Genomic DNA, 18,642 nt, shown 5'->3' with positions numbered 1-18,642 from the left:
CCCAAGAGGGTGTGAGGGCACACAGGTGACGCGCGGAAAAGACTCCACAACCATAGGGTTGTAAAGTAGGTACACTTTATTGCGGTGCACCAGGCGCACTGGGAATGGCTTCCCTGAAAAAGTGCACACCTGCCCGCTCGTCTCTCACAATTTTATACACGAATACTGTTACATATTACACGAGCTCTCATACATATTCATTGATTTCCCCAAAAGGCAGACCTCTTCCAAGTACTCATTTCCATACTCCCCGCCCTTAGCTCCTCCCGGTTGCACCTGCGCAGCGTAGCCTGGTGGTCGTGGGCAGAGGTCTTTCAGGTTGAAGGCAGTGAGGAAGAGCAGGTTAAACTCTCTTTACCTTTCTGGACCTGGACCTGCTGCTGGACAGCATGTAGAAGTTTTTTGTTTATCTTTGCTTTCTTTCCTGCCAACAAGTTGTTCGTCCTTCCCTCACCCGTTGGCCTTGAGCGATATCTTCCTTTTTACATCTGCTGCTCATAAGGTTCTCATCTACATCCTTATAATTAGGATATTTTACCATATATGTAGCTAAATACTAATTTGGATAAGTTTTAGTATCTTCCCCATCTCACAGCGGCCTTGTGGCATCTGAGAGGAGTCAGGTGCCTGGGCCTCACGCCCTCCGCCCTGGAGACAGCGTCCCCCTTTTGTCCTGGGTGACATCACAGCAGAGCCCTTTTTGACTCACCCCTGGGACAGCTACAACTACCCAGCACCAGCAGGGCAGCCCCACAGTGTCCACGAGGATTACAATGGGACAGTGCACGAGTCGTGCGGCTCCTTGCCAAAGGGGCACTGACGATTTTGCCCTGGCGGGGCTGCTATTACTTGTCCCCGAGATCCTGAATGCTGAGAAGGATAGCAGATCTGCTGCATATTCTACGTGGGAGACCCATGTGCTTCAGAGGGGTAAGTACGCAGGCACTGCTGGGCCCGTCCAGCCTGGCCCCAGGCTCCAGGCTCACCAGCAGGCTGGAGTCGGGGCTCCACCAGGGACGGGTGCCACAGCATGGCACTGCCATGCCACTGCCACAACTGAGGAAGCCAAGCGAGCGAGGGTCCCCAGCGGGCTGGACGGGACCAAAGTCAGCGAGTGCACCCTGTTCTGCAGCAGGAGCCCGTTTCCCTGGAACATCAGCAGAGGGGTACAGCCGGCGGGGGGCATGCCGGCTCCTGAAGGGCAGGGCAGCTGTGAGCCAGGAGCCAGCCCCAGCACAGCCTCCCCTGGCAGCAGGGGAGGCTCCCAGCGGGAGAGAGTGGAGGGGACCCAGCTCTTGCTGTGGGGACAGGCAGCAGAAGGCTGCTCACCCGGCAGGAGTGCTGCAGGACAGGGACCTTTCCTGCTCTGCTGCCAGCGGCAACCTTGAGGAAAGGGGGCATCAGTGCTCCGACCCAGGGCTTGCAGTCGGCAGGGCGGTGGGCACAGGGCTCAAGAGAGGGCATGGCTCTTCCCTCTGCCTCCTGCCCCGCCTACAGCTCTGTCCATTCTTTTTTAATCAGATGATGCTTCTGCTGCCTCCGTCATGTCTCCGGAGCCCAAGGACGTGGAAGCCTGTGACTACTTCTGGGCTGTTCTCACTGGCACCAAAATGGTAACTGCAGACTTTGTCAGTGCGTGAGGCTCAGCCTGCTTCTCCCAGCTGGGGGCTGCCGTGTTTGCTGCCCACACACAGGCTTTTGGAGGGCTGCTGGCTGTGCTGAGCTGCTGCCCTCCTGGCCCCTTGTACCATCACTGCACCCCTGTGGTGCAGTGGCCCTGCTGGCCATGTCGCCGCCCTCTCACCCTCCCTATTTGTCTCTCTGCTCCCTGACTGTCAGGAAGAGGACTGGAAGCTGAAGTTTCTGGCCTCGATCCGCACCATCTGCAGCACCAGGATGGAGAGGACATACATGTACCTGCCCAGCGACGACCTGGGAGTGGAGAAGAAGGTGAGGGGATACCCAGTGGGGCGGGGAGGGGGGAAGGGTGAGCTGTCCGGGCACCAGCCCAGCAGTCAGAACAGCACAGGGGTTTCTGCACACAGGGGAGGGTGGGACGGGCCTCTGTGGGCACAGAGCAGCCTGGCCTGTGCCCCCCTTAACCCCCCGGGTCTTGACGCCAATGCTGGTATAGTGCCAGCAACGCTCTGCCTGCCCTGCAGATCAGTGCCAGCCCCTGGCAGCTTCCCGTGTCCCATCCTGACCATGTTGTCTCTCTCCAGATGCAACTGCCTAAGTCTCCCTTCGACCACCTGCGCACTGTGATGCTCCTGGGCTGGCAAGCTGCGTATGCCATCACTGAAAGGAGGTACCTGCCCCATACCCTGGCTTGGCCAGGGCCTCTCCACAGCATGGGCCTGACAGCAGCGGGCTTCCCCCACCCGGGCAGGACTTTGGTGCTCTGTCTTAGGGCCTCAGCTCTCCCCTGCACCAGATAGGAGGGCAGAGGGTGCCATGCCAGCAGAGCCAGCCGGCAGTGCCGGCAGGGGCTCTCCATTGTCTCCCTTCCCAGCTTTTTTCCCTGAAGGGAGAGAGGCAGGAGCTGGAAAGGGCTTTGTGCACTGCATGCCATGACTGCCCTCTATCCCTGGCTCAGCAGCACGGGAGAGGGAGAAGATGCCTCCACACAAGCCTTGCCCACCCAGTACGGGTCCCACCTGGTGACCCCAGGCCCTGACATCTACGGTCACCTTCCCAGGGCATCTGGGCACTGCTCCTAGTGCCAGCCTCCAATGGGCACCTTCTCTCCTCTCCTTGCAGCAAAGAGAACCTAGCACTGCTGTCACAGCACCTCGGCCCCTGCATCAACGCCATTGGCTCTCTTGCTTCAGAGACGGAGAGGGGCAAGTTGGATGCTTCACTTTATGCTGAGGTAAGCAGCGAGTGAGCTACAGAGAGCCTGCTGCCAGTCAGTTCCTGCGCACTTTTTCCTAGTTAGCTTTGGCTGCTGAAAGACCACGGGAGAAACAGAAAGACAACGGAGATCCTGAGACACCACTGGGCAGGTTGCTGGCACCACTGGGCAGCTGAGGCCTGCCTCAGGCAGCAGGCATTCAAGCCAGCTTCCCATGAGGAAGGACCAACAAAAAAGCACCACCCGCTCTGTCTTCCTTACAGATTCTGAAATCTCTGGACAGCGTGCTGGAAGTGCTGGTGTGTACTTCATCGGACTACACTGCCGCTACGCTGGAGATCATCTTGCGGGTCTGTCCCCAAGGCCGCGACGGGCTATACCCCCTTTCCAGGCTCTTCTCTTGTTCAGGAGAAGCCTGGGCACGCTGTGTAAACCCTGCCCGGCGCTTGGCAGAGCTGCCGCTACGGGAGCTGCCACTGCATCCCAAGGCAAACCAGCAGCTTTTCTCTTCTCAGGCCCTGCTGCCCCTCACAAGATCCGAGAAAGTGGCAAAGCGTCGGTATGCCGTGGGGAGGATTGCCAGTCTGAGCGAGGCCCTGATCCCCACTTCTCTGATGCAGGTAAGGAGCTGGTGGTTCAGGCAACCTCTAAGCACTCCCTCACCCCTTCCTGCTGTCTCAAGTGCACTAGCTCAGCCAAGCTGCCACTGTCCATCCTCTCAACCCCAGGACTCGTTCACAAACAGAGTGGGCACGGTCAGCGTTCGCACCTTCCAGACGAAGCCTGTGCCACTCCTGGGGCAGCTGATGGGGTGCCTCACCCTGTGCTGTGCCGAGGAGGACGAGAACATCAGCTGTGGGTCTGCAGAGGCTCTTCACGCCATCCACAGGATCGTGATGGTGCGACAGAGTAAGAGAGGCTGGGGTGGGCTAGCACCTTCCAGACACGAGGGCCCAGTCAAGACCAGGCATGGTGATACGCCGCTTTGTCCGCCCTCCCCAGCTAGAGGAAAGAGCAGCACATTCCTCCAAGGGTGGAGCAGGGGAGCAGCCGTGCTGCACCAACCCTAGGGGGCTCCCCCAGCCCCTATTGGAGCAGCAGGATGTCCCCTGGGGCAGTGGCTTAGTAGCACTCCTGAGAACCAGTGGACTGGAGAGCCTGTAGCAGTAGCAGCATCGTGGGGCTTCTCTCCTGCTTCAGAGCAGAAAGCCGGACCAGACTCTCTGGCCTTTCTGCAGACTGCGAGGCGGTTTTCTCCCTGGCATGTCTCCTGTCCCCACCCCCTACCCTCCACCCAACACAGAGTGCCCCTCTTTGACAGACACAGCGCCCTGCCACAATCAGAGCTCTGCTTGGTGTTCTCAGCTGTCTTCTCCAAGCAGCAGCTTCTGCATCATTCCTACCACTCACCCACTCTCTGTTTGCCTTGCTGCCCAGGCCACCTGATGACACCTACCTATCCGTATCTCTTTCTGGAGCGGGAATGCCCAAGCACCTTCCTGCCCAAGGACGCTGCTAGCGAACCGACGGTAATGAGCCCCTCCCTTCCTGGGATTCTTGGCTGTGAGGTTGACAGGAGACCTGGATGAACCAGTGCCCCAAGAACTGCGGGCAGGAGGCAGGGTCCGTCACAGCCTCCCAGCAAGCCGGCTGCAGGGTCCCACCATATCTCAGCAGGGAGCAGCCAAAGGCTAATGTCAGTGGCCAGCATCAGCACTGCAGGTCCAGCTGTCCTGGCCACCCACAAGGCCTGGCTGCCTACACACCGCCAAGTGTGCCCTGACCCTGACCTCCACCACCTGCCTTCACCCTGCGGGGCAGTTCCCTCTCCGCAGCCACTGAGGCTACAGTCATCCCAGCCCAGGCCGGCCCTTGCAAGCCCACGCCAGCTCTTGCTCCTGCCTGTGCTGGGGGCACAGTGCCAGCACTGCCCTGGCTCTCTCTCCAGAGCTGCCCTCGCTGCTCAGCTGCAGCCCGCCACCAAGGCAGGCTGTGTGACATGTCTTCCCTCTCGCAGGTATTTGGCAGCTTCCTCTTCCCTGTTGAGAGGACGGACTTCATCCTCACCATCTTGGAGGGCATGACACACCCCAGGGTCTCTGACACAAAGGTGGTTGCCCGCGTGTTGGATATGATCACAGACTCACAGATGGAGGAGGTTAGCAGTTTGCAGACAGATTGCCCTGTGCTGTTGCCCTCTCGGGGGCCGTTCTCCCTGGCCCGGGTCCACGGCTTGGGAGTCCCCGACAGCCATTCGGGCTGGCAAAGAGCCACAGGAGGGAAGCATTTGCTGGTGGCAGCTGGGGCCATGGCTGTGCTCCGCTCCATTCTCCCTCATCTCTCCTCCAGGTGCCACGGGTCATGCAGATCATCCATGACCGCCTGGCGTCGGTCAGCAAGGAATCACTCCTGGACATCCTGAAGAGGACCCTTTTCCAGATCACCTCCTTGCACCCTGAGCACGCGGTCCAGGGCCTGCTGGAGGTCTTCCCGTGGTGCGATAGGTACAGGGCCCACCCACCCACCTCTGGCACAGCTCAGGACCCTCAGGGCCGGCACAGGCCAAGGGGCAGTGGCTGGGGTGGCCCCATCGACAGCATGCTTTGTCTCTGCAGGGTTGCCACGGCCATGTGGCAGACGATGGTCTCCGAGCCCTGCGTTGCAGAGGACGTGCTGAGAAAGCTGCTGATGCAATACATAGGGCCTGGGCACGATGGCTTTGGCCCACACCACAACTGTGTCCGTTCCTGGGCTGTGAGTTCCTGGACCAGGCCTCGCTCACCCCCAGTGGGGCTGCACTCCCCTCCCCATCCCCTCCTCCCCTCTTCCTCTGTCCCCAAACGCCAGCCTTCCCTGGGGCTCCCCAGTCAGGGGGGCTGGGAGCCAGAGCCCAGCAGGGCCACATGCACTGCTGGGGCCCCACTGCGCACAGGCACGCAGCCCACCCCTGCCCTGCCGCTCTCTGTCCTCCTCCCTCCCCGCCTGCTCCTGCCTTGCTGGGCAGCCCCGGGCAGGGCAGCTGCCTGGCCCAAGCAGGCTGCAAGGTTTGGCCCAGGGAGCTGAGGACAGCTGGCAAGACCCCCGGGGCCTGCTGGGCCCTTTGCTCTGGACACGAAAAGCTGGCTTGCCCATGCCACAAAGCAGAGACGAACCCAGGGAGCCGCTGGGGCTGGGCCCCAGGCCAGGCAGCCAGGCAGCGGGCTCTGGCCCGGTGCCTCCATCAGCTCAGAGCGACGCCCCACCCCCACCTCCCTCACCCCCCAACCCGCAAGCTCTGGCAGTGCTGCAGGGACACCTGTGCACTGAGAGCTGCACCTGACTGTTTTCTGCAGGTAACCAGTGCCATGAACAAGATCTTCCAGCTGCCCTCCAGCAAAAACATTGCGCACTCACTTTTCCACAAGCTCTACATTGCCGTGCTCTTCCAGATCTCCTTCATCCATGAGTGCACACTGCAGGACTTCAGCAGGAGCAGCAGTCAGATGGGGGAGTGCATGTGGCCTCCAGGCATCTTTCTCAGGTGCTCCATCCCCTCTGCCAGGTCTGTGCCCCAGGCCGGAGCCAGCGCTGGGGCGCCACATGTGACGCGCATTGTGCTCTGCATGCAGGACTGCGGTGATGACCATGAGAGCTCTTTTCCAACACGTGGGGGGTGCCACTTTGGTTGAAGACATCCAGACGCAGGGTGGCTGGGACACGCTTTTAAGACATGAGACCTTCCACACAGGTGTTGCTGTGCTGACTAGGTGATTGCCTCATCAGTTGTCCTTGTCTCCCCTGGCACTCTTCCCCCAGAGGTGGAGGGCCCCACGTGATCCCCTTCCTCGTGGCTGGTGAGGTGTCCCCAGGGGTCCGAGGGACAGCGTTGACCCTCAGTGCTGGTGACTGAGGGATCTCAGGAGAGACCGGCAGGGGAAGTAGCCTCTTTGATCTTTAAGGTCCCTTCCAACCCGAGCCATTCTACGATTCATTCTATGATTTCCATGCTGCTGCCTCTGAGAGCTCCTTGGTGAAGGGCTGCTCTTGCCCAGTGCAAGAGGAGGACTCGCAGGACCTGTCACCTTCCAATGCACTCCTTCCTCGGGGACCAGTGGTGCAGGAGAGTGCTGGGGCTGGCTCTGCAGGCAATGCCACAGCCTGCACTGGAGCTGTGTGGCAGAGCAGCCGGAAGGGTGGCCAGAGAGCGCGGGAAGGCTCAGTGGCCTGGGGATCCAAAGTGGTCAGGAAATGGCATCTGTTGGAAGGCCACAACTTGTGTGTAGGCAGGGCATCCCTCAGTGAATCGAGCACATCTGTGCTCGTCACCCTCCATGTTTGCAAAGGCAAGGTATGTGGTGAAGGGCGGGCGGCCTCTCCTCAAGTGGATGGCACCAGCTGCTGAAGCAGAGTGCAGAAATGCAAGCCTTGCCCTGGTCTGGCCCATGGGATAACAGCTAGCGCTGAAAGCACAGTCCCAAGGAGGTTTGTTTGCCCAGCTTGGTACTACCAATGCGTTCTTCCCCTGGCCAGGGCTCTGCGAAGCAAAGCACCGCTCTTCGGTGCCTCGGCGTTTGAAGAGGCAGTCATATGTCTCCGCCAGAGACAGAAGCACAAGGAGATCACCGCCATGGCTGTCTTCATGGAGGTAGGGCCTAGCAGCAAGCGGTGCCTCTCCAAGGTGCCTTGAAACTCTGGGCTCTCTGGCAGATTCAGCGTGCTGCCAGGAGTCCTGCCGGCTGGGCCAGGCTCTCACTGGGCTGCTGGGTGTCTTTCAGTTGCTGGACTGCGTAGACTTTGAGCAGCTTGTCAATGCCTGCATCCCAGACATTCTTCATTCACACCTGCACAGTCAGTCCTCGGTGCTGCGTGGGATGGCGGTTACAAGCCTCGTCACGCTGTCTACGAGACCCAAGATGGTGAGTGGGGGCATCTGGGCCAAGTGGCAGCATCCGCCTGGGGCTGGGCTGCAGGTGCTGTTGCCCGCAGAGGCTTGCTTGGACTTTGCCAAGAATCGGGAGGGGCGGTAGTGGCTCCACTGCTCTCACTGCCTTCTTCATCAGCCCCTGAGCGCTTCTGGGCAGCCCCTGCCTGGACTGTGCAGCACGAGGAGAGCGGCACCAGTGTCCGCTCAAAGGCACCTCCTGCTGTGCCAGAAAGAGGTCAATGCCAGGCCCCAGGCCAGCCAGCGCAGGGCTGCCTCAGCTGCAGGAGCACTCTACCCAGAGCAGTCATCCTGCTGAGGTTGGGAAGATGAGGCCCCGCACGGGGCCAGGCTGACACAAGTGGCTACTTCTGCAACCCAAGGCAGCAGCCTTCTGTCTGAAGGGGCCTCAGCACGCTCCTGGAGACAGACCTCTGCTCTGGGCTGTGCCTGCTGTAAGCAAAGGGCTTCTGCCAGGATGGTCTTCGGTGTTTCTGAAACAGAACTGCTGTGTTTCATGTAGGCAGTAACTCTGCAAGACCTGCTGCCAGAGGTCGTGCAGCAACTGCAGGATGCCAACAGCGACATCAGTATGAAGGCCGTGACTGTCCTCCGCAACACTCTGCGCCTAGCAGATGGGCAAGTGGCTGGCCCCATCGCTCTGCAGCTGCCTGACAGGCTCCTGCCCCTCTTTGAAAACGTAAGTCTGGTGGGCAAGCAGGAGGTTTGGCTAGCGTGGCCACGGGGCACGTGAATGTGGCCTGGGGGTGGTGCGTCCCTCTCCGCGTGTCTCACTGGCCTGCGAATTCTTCGCCCACCACGATCCCTGGGCACGTGCTGGAAACGTTTTGCTTGGTGCTTCTTGGGCTCTCCTGCTGGGGCAGCCCCTCCCTGTGCAGAGCCCTGCAGATGTGTGCTCCACAATGGCAACTTCTCCTCGGCCCCTTGCTGCCCATGGCCGCTTCTCCCCTTGCCATGTGTCCCCTTGCCAGCCCCAGGGTGGACCATCTGCAACCCACTGCCTTGCCCTTCCTGTGTCTTGAGCCATTTTGCACTGCCCACACACTTGGCCTACCTGCCACAGCTCACTGCAGAGTAAGAGCCAGGAGCGTGTGTCTCCCTGTCTGCCACACCGACCCCTTGCTCACTGTGAGCTCGGAAGAGCCTGGACTGAGGTCCTCCCTTGTTCTGTCTCACCAGGAGTGCAGCTGCATGAGAGAGCTCTCCATCCTTCTCTGCAAGGATGCCATGGAGGTTGCAGAGGGCACCCATAAGATGGAGATGAAGAAGCAAGTGCAGAGCACCATCCTCCCCCTCTTCTTCCACCTGCATGACCAGGACCAGCGTGTGGCTGAGGTGGGGACACTAAGCTGAGCATTCACTTGAGGGGGCAACACCCCTCAGGAGGGCCTGAGCATTAGGGGCATGGGCTGTTAGCAAGGCTCCCTCTGAATGTGCCTCACCTCAGGGCCAAAGCTCCCGAATCCAAAAGAAAGGTGCAGAGCCCCTCTGTGCCTGCACCAGGCCCACCACAGCCATTTTGCCCCTACTACACCTCCGCCTGCACAGAGGGCCAGAGCGGAGGGGCCTCTCCCTGCCCCACATCCAGCCCCGCATGCAGCCCTCCACAGAAAAGCCCACTGGGAGGCTTCCTGCAGCCCCAGAGCTGTCATGGGCCAAGAAGGTGGGCACGGACATTTTCCAGACCTGCCCTGCCTGCTCCCAGCTGTGCTCAGCAGTGCTGCGTAGCCACAGATACCTAGGCACTAGAGTTTTCACGGGCATGCCAGCTGTGCCTGCAGGTGTCTGAGGCCAGTGGTGAGGTGCCCAACAGTTGTCGACCCCATGTTATGCACAGGGACCCGCCAGATGCCTAGGCTGAATGCTCCTTTGCTCTCTTGGGCATGAGCACCCTGGAGCCGCCAGCGTGCTCACTGCAGAAACCCTGGCCTGCAGGCTGCCCTGGGCCACGCAGAAGGGTGCAGCCCCTGCCAGGGGTTGCAGGAGCCAGCATGGCTGCCAGCCTGGGAAGGGAGCCGCAGCCAGGGCAGGGGTCTGGCCCTGTGTCCGCGGTGGCGGGCTCTGGAGCCCAGGCCCTAGGGAACAGCCTGCTGGGGTCCCCGTGCGTGGCGTCCCTGGCTGCCTCCTGCCCTGGTGCCTCAGTGACTGCAGCGCTTCACCTGCCTGCTGGCCTTGGCTGCAGATGAGCAGCTCTGGGGGACTTCTGTCCTGCAGCCCCAGCAGCATGAAGTGCCAGAGCTGGTGGTTGCCCCACACCTCTGCCCGAGCACTGAACCCTCTGGCAGATGCCTTCCCCAGCTGCTGCACCTCCCCAGCAAGGGCCAGAAAAGCCCCCAAGCCTCGCCAAGGTGCAGGACAACCAGGGCCTGTCCAATGCGCAGTGGTTTCATCTCCCACTCTCTGCTGCTCTGCAGGCCTCTCGGGAAGCCCTCCTTGGTGCTGCCAAGCTCCTGAAGTGGAAGCAGCTCAGGAACCTGCTGGAGACAGCGCAGCCACAGAGGATTGGCAAGTGCCTGGTAAGGACAACTGCCCGAGGGCTCCCAAAACCTGGCCCAGACAAGGCCTGCCAGCCCTGGCCCAGGGTGCAGGGTGGCTACCCTTGCCTCTAGCCACTGCATCAGGCTATCCCAGCAGGGGAAGCCAGTCCCACGTACAGGGCTGGCCTGGCCAAGGGGCAAGGCTGCACCAGCCCCATCCACATGTACTATTCTCTTCCAGCTGGTGGGGCACAGCAGCAGAGTGGATGACTACCTGTGCCAGAGCCTGCCATACCTGTGGAGCCCCCAGGAGCCCCTGCAAGAGGCGGCCATCAGGTTCATTGGTGAGTCACAACCCCATGGGCCCTCTGTGCCCCACAGCAGCTTGGCCGCAGCCCCAGCTGCTGCTGAATCAGCCACGTGGCTGCAGAGCACTGCCAGCTCAGAGTGGGCCTGGAGTGCCTGTGGGGGCTCCCTGCTGCCCTCGGCCACCCCCTGCCCATGCAGTGGTTGCTGGTGGGAAGCTTAGCGAGTGCCTCGCAGCCTCCTTGGGTGGTGTCACACTTGGGCACACATGGCCAAGCCGGCAGGGATGTTGAGGGGGGGACTGTGTCTGGGGCGAGCTGGCCAGCGGGATCTGTGATGGGCCGTGTGTACCTAGGGCTTGCCGGGCAGCACTTGGTGGATGGGCGCAAGGAGAAGCTAGAGAACATCATCGAGGGTGAGTGAGGGCAGTGGGGTATCAGCACGAACTGTCTGGGAGGAGAAAAGACCCTGGGCAGTGAGCTGCGACCCCTGCCCCAGCTGAGGAGGTGGGGTGGGCTTGGCAGGAGGGGTTCCTGGGCGTGCTTCCCAGTGATGCAGGCTCTGAGCTGCCCTCTGTTCCTTTCCATGTCAGCCCTGAGAAGCATGGAGGGCTACAGCAGCCCTTCGGTCTCCTCCCTGGTGACTGAAACCATCCTGGTCCTGAGAACTTCCTCCACATTCAGCCTGCAAGCACTACGTTACCGGCTCCGGAGGGTGTGGGAGAGGAGGCCCCGTGTCCCGAGAGCTGGCTGGCTATGCTGCTGCAGCTGTGCTCAGTGCTGAGCCCAGCTCCAGCCCTCGGGCCCCGCCGAGTAACCTCTCTGCTGGACTTTCCCCAAAGAAACAGCCCTCTTTCTTCACTGCTTGAACGTGTCATTTTTTTGTGTGAAAACTGAATGGTTAGAAAACTCCACGGCACCAAGCTGCTCTGCTAGGCTGTGAAACCAAGAGGAAGGAAAGCTTTTGCTTCCCTGGCCACAGCGTGTTAGAGCAACCCACCGCCTTTGCCTTCCTGGGCGTCGGGCCATTTTGCTAGGAACAGCGCGATTTTAGAGTGAGCCTGATGGTACGGAACTGATAGATTACATGGCCAGCCCTGAGACTAACTGACAACCTACTCATGTCCTCTGGATGAACTTTGCTCATTATAATCTCACTACAGTGCCAAAATACACCTCCATCCCCAAGGCTACCCGCCTCCAAGGTGCAACTACCTCTCACTGAGCACACGCTCTGAATTTCCCTGAGCAAAAACAAAAGCCAGGAAAATGTATACCAGTCACAACAAAGGCGCATATGACTTGAGTCGCTCACTACCTAAAAGCAGGAACATAGTAAAAAAAGGGCTCAAGAGAGGAAAATGTTGGGGAAGACACCACCACAGACAAGTAGGGAGGACGTCGCTGACTCCTGGCATCAGCCGAAGGCTGCCGTGCTGAACCTCTCTTCCCCCCTACAGGGATGCCTACAGGGTGAGGTCTGAACCCTCAGTTACAGCGAGTGCTTCCCTGGGAAACCTAACATTCTCTATAGAGTTGTTCCACAAGTTAACGTATATGTAGCTGGTTGTGTTAGTCATATTCTTGGTATTTGCACGTGCTTTGCAGACAGAGTCTTCATCAGCGGCAATCCAAAAGAACCTGTGCTCGTGTTGCTCCAATAAACTACACCAGTCATTTACTAGACTGAAAGTGTATTACACGATATGTGCATCCATGATCACGATAATTTAGTCTATTGAATACAACTGGATTTATAGTTCCAAACAGGGCATCGCTCAGAATCCAAACCCAGCCACCCCCAGCCCCTCTGATATCTGAGGACAAGTTGGAACGCAAGGGGGTTTAGGTCCTGCCAAACTTCCTTATCCTTTAACACAACATGCTTTACTAAACGTCCGCTACAGTGGAGCAAATTACTAATGTTCCGGCAGATTCTATCACCTCAGCGCTACAGGAGGTCACATCCTTATCAGCAGGGGTAGTTCAGAACCATGAGGGGTTAGACTGCATAGTAGCATCCCATGGAGCAGTAGGTACACGGCTGCGTTGGAGCTGCTTGCTTCTACGTAGGTGAAAATCAGGTGATCGCCAGTGATGCTGTTATCTCAAATCCTTCGTGCCCCATGCTGGCTGCCCAGTGGGCAGCTGAGCACCACACAGCTGCTCTCTCACTCCGTCCTTGCACCGGGAGTGGGGAGAGAGCTGGAGGGGCCAAAGTGAGCAAAGTCATGCATTGAGGTAGCGCCCAAAGAGAGCGGGCTGGCTTCTGCTGGGATGTCAGCCATTGCTGTGATGAGCACTGAGCCTGGGCCAGGGAAGGCGCTGCAGCTGACATGCGAGAAAACGGAGGGATCAGAAGTAGCCAGTGTGGGTTTCTGAAGGGCTGGTCCTGGGTCTTTGTGCCTAAAGGCAGGACTCCGCAGAACCACCAGCAGGGGACAGGTATCAAGTCAGGGATTACTTGAACAAACTCAGCCACCATAAACAGAAATGGAGGTGGGTGCTCTGACCAGCTCCCCAAACACAAGTAGCGGTATGCCATGACACCCCAGGATCGCAACCCTATGGTTGTGGAGTCTTTTCTGCGCATGAGTTTGGCGAGCCAGGCAGGAGGACTCTGTTCGGCTGCAGGATCGACTGTGGAGCAGACCTCCTAGGCGCGCCCCGAGCCCCTTTTTCTCTCTCAGAGGAGCTCCTCTCCCAGCCACTCACTGCAGGGATACAGGAAGTTCCTGTGGTTGCGGGCAAACGGTACACCTTAATTAAGGTAAGCCAATTGGCCGGGGAGGTCGATAAGCCACATAGAGATGTCTAGCGTGCAACACGAACCCTGAAGGCGTCCTGGGAGGTGGCCGGTAGAGTGGCCAAACGGAGGTGGCCGATAGAGCGGCCAAAAGGGGTTTAGAGTAGAAGCTGCCATACCCTGGTTCTAGGAACCACAAGGAACATCCTGAAGATCATAGAAGAGACGGGAGGAGGGTAGGCGAGCTTTAATGGTAACTGGCATAATGTTTGCAGCTGCTGGGGAATAATTCTAATTGGAATAATAACTGTATGTTGTTGTATATGTAAAGGCCCGGGCATTTTTGTTAAGGTGTTCTTTTAAACATATGTTAATATGTGAATATGTAAATATAATATAAGAACTGCCATTGAGGTGTATGCCTAAGGGAACGAAATTTGCCCAGGCATATTATCTGCTCGTCGGGTTTAAATGTCCTCAGTGTAATTGTCTACAGGCAGTTAATTTACAGTGGTCTGATTTTACTTGTGTATCTCTATATATTGTGGATTTTGGAGGGATTGGGATTGACTAGTAAAGAGCTCCTAGGAAAATGGTGCAATATTAACTGCTATAGATTAGAATGGGAAAAGGTCAAAGCAAAGAAATCCCGCGGAAAAGCCCCCTAGAATGTATACTAACACATTGGAGGGATATAATGGGAAGAGGGGGGACAGAGAGTAAAAGAACTGTTATCAAATATTGTAATCAGTGGTGGCCACTTTATAAACTAGAGGATGGAGAGGAGTGGCCCCACGATGGAACTATTAATCATAACACCGTATTACGGTCAATATGTCCTTTATTACAGTCAATAAAGTCCTTTGAGGAGAGAAGGAAAATAAGATGAAATGTAGTATACAGATATGTTGTTTCAGCATCTTAGAGAGAAAAGGAGCGGAGTTAATTGGCCCTTGACTGAGCCTTTGGTGTTGGCATTAGAAAAGTACAGGCTGGAGAAAGATAAAGGAAGTGATAAAAGGGTTGTTGAAGGTGTTAAAGGTGTTTAAAGTTGAATGAGCAGGGAAAGAGGATGTAGGAATTTTAGAAGCTCTGTCTCAGCCCCAGGCTGAGATCTCAAAATCACAGGTGTTAGCCCTCTGGGGCAAAGGGATCATGATGGGTCCCAGAGAGAGTTGTTATGGAAACAGAAAAGCAGTTAACTCTTAAAACAACCTGAGTTCATGTGCAAGCTCAGATTGCCAATGGGACCGCTCAGGGAACTGTTGACAATTGCATTCCCCTGACCGACCCCACTGCGACCCTAATCATCCCGAAAATTATGAAGTTAAGTTAATACTCGAATCTGTTTGAATTGGGAATTGAGAATATGCTTCCAACAAGGTCCAAAAGAAACCCCTATGGAATTTTTGGACCAACTTTGAAATGTAATGGAAAAAAAAATAAATGAAAAATATTCGGACCCAGATCTCTCGGATTCAGAGAACAAACTGACTAGCCTTTTCCTAGGGTAATCAGCCCCTGATTTTGGCAGAAATAACGGGGACCTGGGGAATCTACCCTAACGGATCCTCCACTGGTTATAATGAAGATAGGGGAGAAACGGAAGTGAACTTTCTTATTGGTATGGGGGCAACATATTCAGTTCTAAATCAAGCATTAATGGCTTTAGGGAATGATTATGTTAGGGTAAAAGGTGCAACCGATCGACCTGAAAAGGCTTATTTTTGTCAACCTTTGAAGTACAAGTTAGGGAAACAATGGGGCATACACAGATTTTTATATATGCCTAACTCCCCAAGGGCACTCTTAGGTAGAGATTTATTAGAGCAATTAGGAGCAGTAATAAAATTTGAAAAAGGGGAGATTACTCTGGAGGTAAAGGATCAACAATATATACGGGTAATGAGTTTAGCCCTAGTCAACCTGCCAATGGAAGGACAAGTTAATGAAGAAGTCGTAAACCAGGTATACCCAGGCGTATGGGCTACTGATGAACCTGGGAGAGCTAAAAATGCCCCACGTGTTGAGATTCGGCTCAAGGAGGGAAAGCAGCCAGTGAGGATCGAGCAGTACGCTCTAAAGCAGGAAGATAGGGAAGGAATTCGACCAATAATAAAAGTGTAAGTAGGATTGTTGAGGGAATGTGAATCCAATTTTAATACCCCTATATTACCTGTCCACAAGCCGGATGAGTCATATAGGGTGGTCCAGGATCTACGGGCAATAAATAACTGTATTAACACCAGAACTAGCCTGGTTTACAGTTTTTGACTTAAAGGATGCCTTCTTTTGCCTCCCTCTCCATGAAGCCAGCCAGAAAAGATTTGCATTTGAATGGGAAAACCCCAAGAGTGGGCGTAGGACCCAACTCACCTGGACGGTGTTACTCCAAGGCTTCAAGAATAGCCCCACAATAGTTGGAAATCGGTTAGCGAAAGATCTTGAATCCTGGGAGGCCCCACCAGGAGAAGGGAAATTGCTGCAATATGTTGATGATATTCTGACTGCTACTAGAACAAGGAACACCTGCCTGACTTGGGCGGTGAATCTGCCAGACTTTCTCGGACTCCAAGGGTACAGGGTATCTAAGAAAAAGGCCCGAGTAGTACAAGAACAGGTAACCTATTTGGGATATGAAATCAGTGCTGGGGAAAGGACCTTGAGACAGGCTCGAAAAGAGGCAATATTCCAAACTCCAAGACCACAAACAGTGAAGGAACTATGGACCTTTTTGGGTATGAGCGGGTGGTGCCATCTATGGATTTAGAATTACGGACTGCTTGTTAAACCCCTGTATGCACTCACGACTACTGAACAGAAATGCCTTCAATGGAACAAGGAAGCAATACAAGCTTTCAAGCTACTGAAGAAGGCCCTGACGTCAGCTCCAACTTTGGGACTCCCAGATGTGAGTACGCCATTTTACCTTTTTTCCCACGAGAAGCAGGGGATTGCCCTGGGAATATTAGCACAAGACCTGGGCCCATACCGTAGGGCAGTTGCTTATTTCTCCAAACGATTGGACACAACTGCAAAGGGATGGTCTGGATGTTTGTGAGCGGTTGCGGCCATAGTACTAAACATCCAGGAGGCCGAAAAATTTACCTTGGGCCAGAAAATAACCGTGTTAGCATCCCATACGGTATCTGCAGTACTGGAAGCAGAAGGTGGACATTAGCTCTCCCCACAAAGAGTTTTGAAATATCAGGCTACAGTGGTGGAACAGGATGATGTGGAAATTGTAGTCACCAACATTGTCAATCCAGCTTCTTTTCTCAGTGGGAACACAAGGGACCCAGTGCATCACAACTGTCTGGAAACCATCAAAGCAGTATATTCGTGCCGTCCAGATCTGAAAGACAATCCTATGGAAGACACAGAAAACTGGTTCACTTATGGGAGCAGCTAAGTCGTAAGTGGCAAACGACACAATGGTTATGCAGCTACCACTTGTAAAGAGGCAGTAGAATCCGGGCCTTTACCTGCGAACACCCCTGCACAAAAGGTGGAAATAATTGATCTGACCCGAGCCTTGGAATTGGCCCAAGACAAAATCAAAAACATCTATACAGACTCAAAATATGCCTTTGGGGTTGTACATGCGTATTGAGTGATCTGGAAGGAGAGGGGATTACTGAATTTGCATGGCAAAAATATCAAGCATGCAAAAGTAATCTTGAAGTTGTTGGAAGCACTTCAACTCCCTGAGAAAGTGGCAATCGTGCACATCAGAGCACACCAAAAAGCAAACTCAGAATTGGAAAAAGGAAATGAGCTGGCAGATGTAGTGGGTTTACGTGGCAAGGTTTTGGTAGCAGGGAGCCATAGGGGTGGTTTCTGTGAGAAAGATCTAGAAGCTGCCCCATGTTCGGGAAGGGCCCCATTGTTTTCCAGATCCGAGCCAATAAGTGATGTTGTTTTGCGCCTCTGTGAGAGCATATTTAAGACAGGGAAAAAACGCTGCGCCACACAGCAGCCGGGAGAGTCAAGGGAGTGAGAGAACAGCCTTGCACGTGCCAAGGTCAGTGTAGAGGGAGGGGGAGAGGTGCTCCAGGCGCCGGAGCAGAAGTCCCCTGCGGCCTGTGGTGAGGAGCATGGTGAAGCAGGATGTCCCCCTGCAGCCCATGGAGTACCACGGTGGAGCAGGGTTCCACGCTGCAGCCCGTGGAGGAGACCACGGTGGAGCAGGTGGCCCTGCACCGACGGAGGCTGCCGCCTGTGGAAGACCCCTGCCGGAGCAGATTCCGGGCCGGACCTGTAGCCCGTGGAGAGGAGCCCACGCAGGAGCAGGTGACCCAGCAGGAGCTGCTGCCCGTAGGGGAGCCAGGTTGGAGCAGTTTTCTCCTGAGGGATGGACCCCGTGGTACGGACCCATATCTGGAGCAGTTCTGGAAGAGCTGCTGCCTGTGGGAAGCCCACGCCGGATCAGTTCATCAAGGACTGCATCCCATGGGTGGGACCCCACAGCACAGGGGACGAGAGTGACCGAGAAGGAGCGGCAGAGAAGAAGTGCTGTAGACTGACCATAACCCCCATTCCCCCGTTCCCCTGTGCCGCTCGGGGGGAGGAGGTGGAAGAGGGTGGATGGGGGGGAAGGTGCTTTTGGTTTGCTTTTTCCTTTGTTTTCTCACTTCTCTCGCTTGTTAGTAATAGGCAATAAATCTTACTATCTCCTTATGCCGAGTCTGTTTTGCCCGTTACAATAATTACTGCGTGATTTTCTCGTCCTTATCTCAATCCTTGAGCCATTTTCACATGTTTTCTCCCCATTCCTCTTTGAGGAGGGGGAGTGAGAGAGCGGCTGTGGTGGAGCTCGGCTGCCCACTCGAGCTGAACCACGACAGCAGACAGAGAGGCAAAACATGCAGCCAAAAGGGAGGTAAAAACAGAAGGGGCCCTGATCCCCAGTGGGCAAATCTCCCTAGAAAGTAAGCCCAAATATACCAAGGAAGATCAGAAATTAATTACTGATCTAGCAGGTTCCTATAACGAGGAAGGGTGGGCTCTTACCCCAAGGGAAAATGATTATTCCCTCTTATATGATATGGCCCTTGATAAGAGAGGAACATAGAAAGAGGCACTGGGGGACTGAAGCCTTATATAAACATTGGATCAGAGAAATTGTAGCAAGGAACCACTGCGAGACAACTGACTCAGCAGTGTGACCTTTGCCTCCAGACTAATCCCAAAAATACTCCAAAATTAGGGATAGGCCAAATTGGAAAAGGTAACGGGCCTGGACAACAATGGCAGATTGAGTTTTTGGAACTCCCAAGAAAAGGGGGGTACCGATACATGCTGGTATTAACTGACACCTTTTCAGGTTGGCCAGAGGC

General features: G+C 55.9%; 1 protein-coding gene across 1 annotated transcript; it reads left to right on the top strand.

Moving 5' to 3' along the window:
• The first annotated feature begins 461 nt into the window (after positions 1-461).
• LOC311427362 (maestro heat-like repeat-containing protein family member 7) lies at positions 462-11,507 on the top strand. The gene is made up of 22 exons (XM_084504673.1): positions 462-930; positions 1,522-1,613; positions 1,840-1,950; positions 2,223-2,308; positions 2,761-2,872; positions 3,118-3,204; positions 3,370-3,474; positions 3,583-3,826; positions 4,292-4,383; positions 4,872-5,012; positions 5,204-5,358; positions 5,470-5,608; positions 6,187-6,374; positions 6,463-6,600; positions 7,364-7,478; positions 7,609-7,749; positions 8,278-8,454; positions 8,955-9,110; positions 10,190-10,291; positions 10,494-10,596; positions 10,914-10,973; positions 11,151-11,507. Exons 1-22 carry the CDS (start codon positions 774-776, stop codon positions 11,339-11,341), a joined length of 2,892 nt encoding a protein of 963 aa, XP_084360799.1. The 5' UTR covers positions 462-773; the 3' UTR covers positions 11,342-11,507.
• The last annotated feature ends 7,135 nt before the right edge of the window (positions 11,508-18,642 follow it).

Source organism: Aythya ferina, assembly GCF_964211825.1.
Source record: "Aythya ferina genome assembly, chromosome: Z".
Taxonomy (NCBI): Eukaryota; Metazoa; Chordata; class Aves; order Anseriformes; family Anatidae; genus Aythya; species Aythya ferina.
The sequence above is the reverse complement of the archived record's forward strand: the minus strand, read 5'-3'. Positions and strand labels throughout refer to the sequence as shown.

Excerpts from the sequence above, each read along its gene's own strand:
- LOC311427362 (XM_084504673.1), top strand. The coding sequence starts at position 774 with ATGGGACAGTGCACGAGTCGTGCGGCTCCTTGCCAAAGGGGCACTGAC. Across the intron at positions 1,951-2,222 it reads ACCTGGGAGTGGAGAAGAAG|ATGCAACTGCCTAAGTCTCC; the intron begins GTGAGGGGATAC and ends GTCTCTCTCCAG. Across the intron at positions 4,384-4,871 it reads ACGCTGCTAGCGAACCGACG|GTATTTGGCAGCTTCCTCTT; the intron begins GTAATGAGCCCC and ends TCCCTCTCGCAG.